This window comes from Rattus norvegicus, chromosome 13 (genome assembly GCF_021556685.1).
Source record: "Rattus norvegicus strain SHRSP/BbbUtx chromosome 13, alternate assembly SHRSP_T2T, whole genome shotgun sequence".
NCBI classification, from domain to species: Eukaryota; Metazoa; Chordata; class Mammalia; order Rodentia; family Muridae; genus Rattus; species Rattus norvegicus.
In genome coordinates this window covers 100,851,361-100,862,091 of record NC_141546.1, presented here as the reverse complement: position 1 = coordinate 100,862,091, position 10,731 = coordinate 100,851,361, and the positions used below count along the sequence as shown (strand labels likewise).

General features: G+C 48.4%; 1 protein-coding gene and 1 long non-coding RNA gene across 6 annotated transcripts in view; one reads left to right on the top strand and one right to left on the bottom strand.

Moving 5' to 3' along the window:
- Positions 1 to 1,350: 1,350 nt before the first annotated feature.
- LOC148001871 (uncharacterized) lies at positions 1,351 to 7,874 on the bottom strand. Of its 4 annotated transcripts, XR_015635760.1 has the most exons (4): positions 7,486 to 7,874; positions 6,369 to 6,621; positions 5,639 to 5,757; positions 1,351 to 4,333 (listed from the first exon to the last, which is right to left on the bottom strand). It is a non-coding gene; the product is annotated as an uncharacterized LOC148001871 (long non-coding RNA). The 4 variants fall into 4 exon arrangements; XR_015635758.1 differs by lacking the exon at positions 6,369 to 6,621; XR_015635759.1 differs by lacking the exons at positions 1,351 to 4,333; positions 6,369 to 6,621 and adding an exon at positions 4,449 to 4,704 and having other exon boundaries at positions 5,503 to 5,757.
- Positions 7,875 to 7,977: 103 nt separating this feature from the next.
- Tgfb2 (transforming growth factor, beta 2) overlaps positions 7,978 to 10,731 on the top strand; it is a 100,953-nt gene continuing 98,199 nt past the window's right edge. For both annotated transcript variants that reach the window (NM_001433917.1, NM_031131.3), the window contains exon 1: positions 7,978 to 8,815. In NM_001433917.1, coding sequence (NP_001420846.1) covers positions 8,470 to 8,815 — 346 coding nt within the window. In that variant the 5' untranslated portion in view covers positions 7,978 to 8,469. The remainder of the gene's footprint in view (positions 8,816 to 10,731) is intronic.

The following is a 10,731-nucleotide window of genomic DNA, read 5'->3' as shown; positions in this document are numbered from 1 at the left end:
TATTCAAATTACCCTAAGAGTGACCTCAACGTACAGTAGTGGATGCAAGCAGTTTGTGCCAAATAGAGGCTGTACGGAGGCTTCCTTTAAATGAAACGGTGAAATTACTGAGATTGCAAAAAGATGTGTAAGTGTGGTGTGGACCACTTTTAGAATTCATTTATTTTATCACAGTATATTTTAGTAATCTAGTTATATACGAAAGGGAATTATACATAGTAACCGTAGGTATGTATGTATAGGCGTAAAGATAGTATAAATAGGCCTTGCTGCTTTCCAGTTCAAAGACAGCCCTTCAGGCATCTTCAACTGTCCCCCTGTCCATAAGGAATGGCCACCCTGTTAACTGACGACTTCGAGCAAATTGGATTCTAGAAGTTGCATAGTATGCTGCTAGAGAAGCCATTACAAGGTCTTGCCTGAGCATGTCTGATAACTAAAAGGTTGTATTTTGATTATCTGTGCACCCACAGACTTGGTGTGGCCCCCTTTAGTATTGAGCTGCAGTGGGTTGCCTTGACTTAACATGGTGACTGGCGGTTTCGTTATGCTTTTGTAAAGAGTTTTAGCTTGGACATCTAGGACATAACAGGTGACAAACAATTAAGGATGCCCCATTGTTGAGTAAGGACTTGGTGTTTGTTCTGAAGCAGACTATCATTTAGCTCTGGCCTCTATGTGAGAGGATGGCCTTGAACTTTAGAACTCCTGCCTGTCTCCTGCTTTTATACGATTTCATATCAGGCGATGTGTTGGCTGTGAGGAAAATTCTAGCTTGAGAGCATGCTGTTTCTGGAAATTGTGGAATACCACTAATGTCCCCCAGGTGGCAGAGTTTCTGCTGTCATTGAGTCCTCTTAAGGAATTTCTCTCCCCACAAGTTGAGTAGTTGCTTTCTGCAGGAGGGTAGCTGGCATTGATTAAATTGTTACAGCTGCTCAGATAGCCAGACTGACCCTAGAACAGTATGTTCACAAATAATCCCACTCAACGTAAATCCTAAGACAGAGAGAGAACTTCTCCAAGGAGCAAATAAAACCAGTCATCTGTAGGATGGCTTCCGAGTCGCTGAGGCTTGGGTCACCAGGACATGCTGCTGCTGGTTTCTTTCTCGAGTTGATGGATAGCTTGCATTTGTTAGGAACTCTAGTGATGCCTGTGTTTTTAAGAACATACACAGACCCAGTTCAATACCTACAAGTCATGGGAATATCGATCAGACATTTTGAGACACAACCCCCTCAGTTACTTGATGTTCACTTTCCAGGAGGTCCTGGTCCGTGGAGGCAACAGCTTGTGTTAGACAGGAAAGAGCAACATGACAAAGTCAGTATTCTCTGAGCCATGGGTAGTTAAAATATTTTAAAATTGTATTTATTATTGAGCATGTGGGGGGCAGACAGCAACTTAACGGAGTGCCGTGTGCGTCCTGGAGAACTGAACTCCAGCCCCTAGATTTGGTGGCACTCATGTATTATCTGTTAAGCCAGCCTACCAGCTCTACCACAGCACGGTGGGGGCAACGCTTGTTTCTCATGTCTAAGGTTATCTGTTGTTTGTTTTCTAAAATGCACCAAATGCATGGAATACCTGTAAACTCCCATTTTTTTTCTTAAATTATCAGTCGTGGGGGGGATGTGTGTCCATAGTGAGTGTCCACATTTGCATGAGTTCCAGCTATCAAACTCGGGTCACCAGCTTCTAGAGCAAGCAGTTTCATCCACGGAACCCGTTTTTGCTGGCCTCCTCATCTTTCTTATGGTTATTTCTTCCATGTGGGAGATGGACTCGCCCTGGGACCCATAGCTTCTTGCAGATGTCACTGTTGTGATGGTGTAGTTTTATATGTACTGAAATGCAGAGTAAGTGTTTTCAATTGAAATTGAGATGGACAAGGCTGGGGGTGGGGTGGGGGGATGGGGTGGGTGCGCACAGAGCCACATGGCCCCTGTTCCCATGAGGGAACACCAGAGCCATTCCTGCAGATGGAGACTTGAGAGCAGCTCTATCCTAACAGGACAGCCTCGAGGTACCCTGCCTCCTCGCTTGTGGTGCGTTTGCGAGTGACATTCTCGTCCCTTCTCACGGTGACTGGGTTTGCGGGATGAACGATGTGGCTGATTTCATTAATAAGAACTTTGATTAAATCTGTAAGTCCTCTAACATTCTTTCCTGAGAGTCGAAGCAGTCACCAGAGAGTTGCGGTCAGGATTCAAGCTTTACGGATCAAAGCCATCTATCTGGCTGTACTTTCAGAAATAGTTATTAACATATACTTTTGCTTCTTAAAATACTTATTTACCAGTTTTTCCTCAGCCATACAGACCGCAAGGAGGTTTTCTTCTTTTTTATGCAATTACCGTTGCCCCATGTTTTCTGCTTTATTTTCATGTTTTTAAGTTGCCGAGTTGCTTGGAATATAGGTTGGTGGTTTTGCTAGTAGAATTGTATGTGTTTGGAATTTCATGCCGTCTGAAGTCCCCCCAACCCCAGGCGAATGCTGAGTCCTCTACAGCTTATGCATCTTAAAGATGCTCCTATATGGGCTCTGTGGAGATGACACAGTCAGTAAAGCCCTTGTCTCTCAAGCAAGCAAGAGGACCTAAGTTTGATCCCCCAAACCCACATAGAAAACCAGAAAGAGCCTTTCATGATAGATTAGTTTATAATCTCGGGGTTGAGGATGTGGAGACTGGAGGATCCCTGACCAGTCTAGCTTAGCTAACGTAGTAGTTCAGGGCCAGTCACAGAACCTGTCTCACAAAAGAGTAGATGGAACATAAGGGCTGACACCAGATGATGTCCTCTGACCTCCACACACCAGCACCCCACATGCAAGTGAATATGTGCATGCATGCACACACACACACACACACACACACACACACACACACACACTCACGCACAAACACATCTGTTTGTTCTGTCAGACTCACCGAGAACCATAGCCTTATTCTCTCTGTCATGTGACTTTCCTTTCATTTTAATTTCTCTTTGACCCAAATACTTTGCTCTTCTTCCCCAGTGCCCTGGCCCTGGTGGTTCACCCTGTCCAGTGTCTCTGTGGATCACACGGTTAGTACGTAAGGGAACTGTGGTCTTGGAACTGTCTCCAGGTGGTCTGGCCTGGGAGCGTGGTCTTTGCAGTGATTCGTTCTTTAAGGCTGCCTGGGTGCTGGCCTTCCTTGTTCTTAACCATTCTCCCTCCGACCAGCACAGGTCTCTTAAAGGCCTTCTCTTCATGTCCCCTACCCCATCACTTCATCCTGAGCTCAGTGTGCAGATGTCAAGTAAAATAGGAATAGATAATTGTTATTCAGGGTGGGAGCTGCGTGTGTGTCTATGTATATGAGGGGGTGCTGCATGCACACCTATGTGTGTGTGCTTGTGCATGGGTCAGAGGTTAGTGTCAGATGACTCCTTCCATCACTTCTCCTACCCACCATCTTTTTTTTTTTAAAGCTAGAGTCTCTCAGCCATAAGTGCACTGACCCAGCTTGCTTGCAAGTCCCAGGGAGCCGAGCCCCAGGGAGCTGAGCCCCAGGGAGCCTCCTGTCTCTGTCCCCCCACCCCCCAGGACTGGGGTTACACAAGTTTGCTGCTGTGTCCAGCTTTAATATAGGCGCTGGGGATCAAACTAAGGTCCTTGCACTTGCAAGGCAAGGACTTTACTGACGGAGCCTTGTCTGTGGTTCTTTTTACTATTGTATTATTCTACTGAGAACTCGTTAGTCCATGGTTAAAGTTGTTTTTTGAAATACACACAGGTCATTAGGAAAAAAGAGAACTGATGTGGACCCGGAGTTGTTTTCGATTATGGACTCAAAGATGAAATCACAGAGCCAGAACGGTAGAGTGGCTTTGAGGGTAAAGGCACGGTGACCTTAGTTCCAGTCCCAGGAGCCATATGGTAGAAGGAGTGTTGTCCTTTGACCTCCGCAGGTGTGCCTCGGCACGCGTGCTCACATAAATAACAACTGTACAGACATAAGTTACCAGGAGGAGTGGGAAAGAATTATCTTTGCACTCAGCCCCAAGGATTGAAAAAATTTGCGGCTCCGTATCCACCCCCCACTTCCTGTTTTTTGTTTTGTTTTTAATGCTAGAAAGCACTGAGAAAGCTTTCCAGATTGTCACAGATAAGTTATTCTTTGGCGAGAGGAAGGAGATCCCAGGCCAGACCATTACCGTGACACAAGGATAAACTCCAGGTGAGCAGTGAACAGCCTTGTTTTGTGGGCGCTCCCCACGCTGAAGTGAATAACAGACCCGTTAATGAGTAGTCAGAGTTGCTGGTCAAAACAGCTGCTTCTTCAGCCTCAGCCTCTCTGGCCTAGAAAGCAAACGGTTCACTTTAAGGTGCTTAGAGGCCTTAATGTTTAATGCTTAACCGAACTTTGATAGCAGGACTTTGTATTGTCTTTCATCAAAAGTGTGTTTCTTAGCTATTTTTTCTAAAGATTTATTTATTTGTTTATTCATTTATAAGTACAGTGTTGCTGTCTTCAGACACACCAGAAGAGGGCATCAGATCCCATATAGATGGTTGTGAGCCACCATGTGGTTGCTGGGATTTGAGCTCAGGACCTCTGGAAGAGCAGTCAGTGCTCTTAACCACTGAGCCATCTCTCCAGCCCATTTCTTAATTATTTATTGTACAGTTACGGAGGGGCAGATGCAGATGACGTCTTCCCTGTGTACTTCCTGGATGAGGAATGGAGAACAGACATAGGCATGCTTAGCAATGGCCCCTGACTGCAATGGAGAGAGGCTAGGGGAGGGCAGCTAATAGTTAAGGAGCAGACGCCAGGCTCTGACTTTGTTATAAACACTTTCTGTGCCTTGTATGAAGACCCCTCCCTATAGTCCTCCGCATATGTCCCCGTTCTCACAGGTGATGACATGAACTTCCTTAGGTTTATAAAGCCACAATGCAGGACTTTGAACTCACAGAGTGGTCCCCCTGACCACTGGGGTAGTCAGGATGGTGTGTGTAATGTGCTTTCTCACCTTATTGCTGGTGGATCTCTGAGCACATGGTCCTTAAATGTGGTGCTTTTGTCTCCTGAATATGGGGATGCAAAGGCCTTAGGATTGCTGCACTGCTCTCCTATGAGATGAGAGGAGGCTCCTCTCCTGCTGAATTCAGTCGCTGTGCTTGGCGACAGAAAAGATGTGTCTCTCACCTCCTGGGATTTGGGGAGACTAAAGGAGCCTTTTAGGAAGAGGTCTGGCCTCAGGTCCAAAGGGTAGAGAGCTAAAAGTGCTCAGCCACTGTCTGCTCAGCCACTGTCACACAGAGGAGTGGGGTACTGATCCTGAGGGGTACTTGGCTGCATGGATGGAGTACATGTTCTCCCAGATGAAGTTCAAGGGGCTTGCTGCTGCTCTGCCCACCCATGTCCTCAACCGAATCAGCTCATCCAAAGATGTACCTATGGCTGCTCCCCAGACTAGGCTTGGCCCCATTGAAAAGCTCACTGGCTGCAGAGGACACCCTACCTATGTGCACAACAGATTTTCCTGACAGCATCCCCACAAACCACTGTATTCCAATGTGACATTGGTCCTCCGCAGCTCTAGCTCCTGGCTCCCACTCTGTGTCCTCTCTGTACAGCTGGATCAAAATGGGACTCACAGGACGACTCCAGCTGATGGGACCATCAGCCGCACAGTAGCTCTCGATCAGTTCTGTTTCAGATTACAGAATCCTAGGCGGTGGTCTAACCCAGAGACCTGTTTCCATCTGGAGCTGACCTTGAAGGAAGGAAGAAGTCTGCTAGTAAGGGAGGTTTTTATATGCTTTTCAGAATCATTTAGTTGCACGTTAGAACAATTCATTAATTCCAGGGTTTTACAGGGTCAGTGGAGAAGAGGGATTTTGTGCTCAAGGTGGGTGGGGAGGTGATTAAAGAGAGAGTCTTCTGCAGGATTCTTAGAACATAGAACATAAAACTCTGTAAGAGGGCAGTAGGCTATTCTGCATCTCCAACACTTAACTGAACCTCAGATCCTGTTTGTCAGATGTTCTGAGCCTCATATACTTCTTAGAAGTGTATGGTGGGAGAGAACCCAGGAGGTAGGCCTTCTCTGCAAAATCCAGGCCCACCACTTCCTGTTTTTTACAATAACAGACCTCCCTTCCTACAGCCTGTCTCCTTGTCTGTAAAATACAAATGACAATGTTCACTGCTGTGTATGACGCTTGCCAGCGATATCATTACAGCTCCTTCTATTAATAATATAGCCCCTCTACATGTACGGTATGAACCCCTGAAGGTTTGACCCTTTTGAACTAGGAAATGATACAGAGATCTTGACCTTGGGAGGCAGGAGAGGGATACTCAACAGTTTCCAGCTTTAATTACCTGTCTAGTCAGCGTGTGGCTGGCCACAGAGCCATCACTAAGAGTGAATTGTTGACTTTGACTAACTAAACGTGAAAGGGAAAAAGACCAGTTGCAAGAACGATTCCAGTATCCATCCAGTTTGGGCAGGTTGGTGTAGAAAATGTCAAGCCGTGAATATTTTGTGACAGGAGACAGCAAACACTTAAAACCCAGGTGTCTTAGATGTAGCTGTGACAGGTGGAAGATGGTGGATCATCCCTGGCCAGGAAGGCTGAGGAGAAAGCCACATAAACAGGGCTCACATAAAGAAGGCAACAGCTCTTTTATTCAGAACATGCTTTGGGTGAAAGGGGTGACTCCTTGTTATCTGCTAGTTCACAGCTAAACAGAGGGCTGGATTGTAAACAGACTAATAAAAAACAACCTGTTGTGGAATCCCTGAGAACTCAAAATTTAGGTCAGGAATCTCAGATTGGAAAGGCATGTCTTTATGGCTAGGCTGGAATGGCCTTGAGTGTTCTGGGGTTGAGGGGGGGGGAGGCAGAGACAGACACACAGACAGAGACAGAGACACAGAGAGACTGCACATGCGTGCGCACGTGCTCAATACAGGAGGGACTCAGTCTGGGAAGCTGCGAATGAATGATCCCCACTGTGTAGAAATGGGATGCTTTTAGCTGCTTGCCCCTCCACAGACAGTCCCTTGGTGATCACAGCGACTACTGCAAATTCCTCATGCCAGTAGCCCTCCCCTTCGGGCCATCCCTTTTCCACACCCCCTCAATTGTCGAGAGCTCGTGGTCTTAGTAACGGAGAACTTCTGACTGTAACCCTAGCGCGTCACTTTGTTGAAGGCAAACACGTGGTTTGGGGAGCACTTATAAATCTCTGCTCTGGGCAGGACCGTGATGTTATCTGCTGGCAGCCAAAGGTTTGCTTGGAGCGGAGCTGCTGAAGCAGCGGGCGGGAGAGCAAGTGGGAGAGGAAGAGAGAAAAGCCTCAGAGAGCTGAGCTCCAGGGCAGGCGCCAGGGATGGAGAGAAGTATTAGGGTTTAAGGAGACGTTCTGGTGCAGCCCAGCTGCAGAGAGAAGGTATCAGCAGAGGTGTATTTTAGGGTCGCAAGTACCTACTTACCCTAAGCGAGAAAGTGCAAGCTTGGAGGAAAAGCTAGAGAAGGGTGTGAGTCCGGGGACTGCTTGCAGCTAACGCGCCCAGGAGGCGGTGTTGTTCCACTGGGGGTTAAGGAGGTGGCTGATCTCTGTCGCCCTTGGCTGCCTGAAGCAAGAAAAGGAGGATCTGCTGGACCGAGCTGGAGGCTGGCCCTCTTTGCAGGCGGCAGCGGCGGCTGCAACGTGGAGCGACCCAGCCGGGTGTAGGCCACAGCACGGCCCGCAGGAGCGGGGGTCGTGGCTGCCTGCTCAGGCCTTGGCGGATCTCCCGGGCGGACAGTGCCCCACCGAGTCTCCGAGAGTGAGCCGCTCCGGGGCGCATCTGCCTCCCCGCGGCTCGCCAGGCTCGCCCTCGGCGCGCGCACACGCACGCGCGCACACGCGCACACATCCACACGCACACTCATCCACACACGTGTGGAAGGCAGGGCCCAGCCGCTCGGTCTTTGAACATCTCAGTTAGAGCCCGGCGCAGTCCCGGCCGCCGCTCAGCGCTCCCCGCGGCCCTGCGTGCCTCCTGCCAGCCCCCGGACCTTCTCGTCTCTTCCCTTTTGGCCGGAGGATCGGAGTTCAGATCAGCCACTCCGCACCCGAGCCTGACACACTGAACTCCATTTCTTCCTCTTAAGTTTATTTCTACTTCAGAGCCACTCACCCTCTCCCTTCCAGGAGAAAAAACAAACCTTTCTTACTCCTTAAAGTGAGAGATCCCCCTCCTGCCTCCCTAGCATCGCATATTAATATCTCCACGTTGGGAACGCGTTGCATTTTCTTTTTTAAAGGAATCCTAGCCAGGGACGTTTTTCTATTGGGCATTGACTTTCAACTGCTTTGCAAAAGTTTCGTATTAAAAACAACTCTACCTGACCCGCTCTGAGAATTACTAGTTTCTTTTTATATTTTTTTCTTACTTTAAACAACAACAACAACGTTTCCTCCTTTTAAAAACATGCACTACTGTGTGCTGAGAACCTTTTTGCTCCTGCATCTGGTCCCGGTGGCGCTCAGTCTGTCTACCTGCAGCACCCTCGACATGGACCAGTTTATGCGCAAGAGGATCGAGGCCATCCGCGGGCAGATCCTGAGCAAGCTGAAGCTCACCAGCCCCCCGGAAGACTATCCGGAGCCGGATGAGGTCCCCCCGGAGGTGATTTCCATCTACAACAGTACCAGGGACTTACTGCAGGAGAAGGCAAGCCGGAGGGCAGCCGCCTGCGAGCGCGAGCGAAGCGACGAGGAGTACTACGCCAAGGAGGTTTATAAAATCGACATGCCGTCCCACTTCCCCTCCGAAAGTAAGTACAGTTTCCGTGGTTTTCGCCTTTTCCGTACCCGAGTCTAAGGTTGGCCCGGAGTTCCTCAGATCCACAGCAGCCTTTAGGCGTTCGCCCTTTCCTCTCCAAGTCCCCAGGTCCCGATCGCTTCGTTTCCGTTCTGTCCTTCGTCCCTTCCACTGCCTTTCCAGTCGTGGGATGGATATCCACAAGCTCGCAAACTTCCAACTGATATTTTATTTATTTCTCCATGACTCCCTTCCCACAAAACGCCCCAGACCTTTTATAAGACGTTTGGATTTCTCCTCTTCCCTGGTCTACCAACTAGCGAATCAGCTCCCTTCTGTCAAAAGGAAAGCGCTTCCCGGGATGACTTTAGGCTAGGAGACCACGGTGGACTTTGTTTTCTTTGCCCGGTTGGCCTGCAGTGGGGGTGGGGGTGTCCCCCAACTGGTACACAAAGAGTTAAAAATAGTGCTTCCAAACTAGCCTTCCCAAAGGTGCCCCCCTTCCCCGCTGACCTATCTGGGGACTCCCCAAGCCTTTGCTATTGTCTCTCACTCCTCTAAGAATGTCACCATCACCAATACCGAACTGGATTGCAGGCGCGCGGGGTGGGGGTGGGGGTCACTCAAAACTCCTTAAATCCTCCCGGGTCATTTATTGCTCTCTCTAGGTGTTTTTACACCCAGTCCTCTTGCAAAACCGCGTTGCCAAGTCCCCTTTTGACCTCACTCGGACAGTTAGAAAGGATAAATACTGTTCTAACTGGGCTCAATTAGGTTTCACTTCCCGTTCGATTTTTCTAGGTAGCCCTCACTAGGCTGGGAGCAGGTCGTTTTTCTTAGGGGGATTCTTCGTGATCCCTTTCAACCTTGAACTCCATACTCCAGAGCTTTCACAAGCAGCAGGGTCTTCTGTGCATTCTAAAATCGAGGATAGGAAAGACAACTACTTAAAAAAAATATTTCCCCCTGTTTTGATGAGAGTAATAGCTTCGAAAACAGCTGGCATACAGTAGCTGTGGTTTATTGTGGAACATTTTGGGGGGAAGGGAAGAAGTACAGATTTGTTTCCGAGTTCTTTGGGGGGGAAGGGAGGGAGGGAGGGAGGGAGGGAGGGAGGGAGAGAGAGAGAGAGAGAGAGAGAGAGAGAGAGAGAGAGAGAGAGAGAGAGAGAGACTGATTTTGCAGCAGCAACAGCATTGCTACCTGAGAGGGTTAAACACCAGGAAGAAACACTAAAAGAAAAAAAAAAACTTCAGCATCCCTGCGTTCCAAGTCCCTGTCGTAAACTTCTCATTGGCTGATCTGATCTCTCCTCCCCTTCCATGCCCTATATCCGCGCTGGCTGCCTTTGTGAAGTCTCAGTGTCTTGCCTAAATAGATAATGCAGCCATGTTAGTAATTTTATCCCAGAAGTTAGAAGTGCAGGGTGGTGCTTTTCTCTTCTAATATTTATTTTTAGTTAGACAAGCCATAGCTATTCGACTTGCCGCGTCTTGTACTCGGTGTCCTCAGAGTGTCGGTCTACCCATGTGTCTAACCACACTCTGGTCACTTTTCCTATCCTGTAGTGTCTCTTGTTGTTTAGTGGCATAACAGATTCAGGGAACCCTGCCCAGGCAGGATGGTTTTCTTATTATAATTGTGGCCCTATCCACCACAGTGGTGATACAGACACTCTGCCCTGTTTATTCCCCCTGGGAAATAAGGATTTCTATCTGGGGCGGAGCCACAGTGATGTTAGGGAAGGGAGTTCATTGTAATTAGTCCAGAGCCACTGAGGCTGAGTGAAGGGTGGAATCAGTTAGCTTTCTCCCACATGTGTGTGTTGATTCTGCAGACATTTGGGCTGACAGACAGGTATGCTATGCGGGACTGAATAGCTCCCTCCTTCTTTGGTGTTTACATGCAACAGCTCAGATTAGCTGTCAG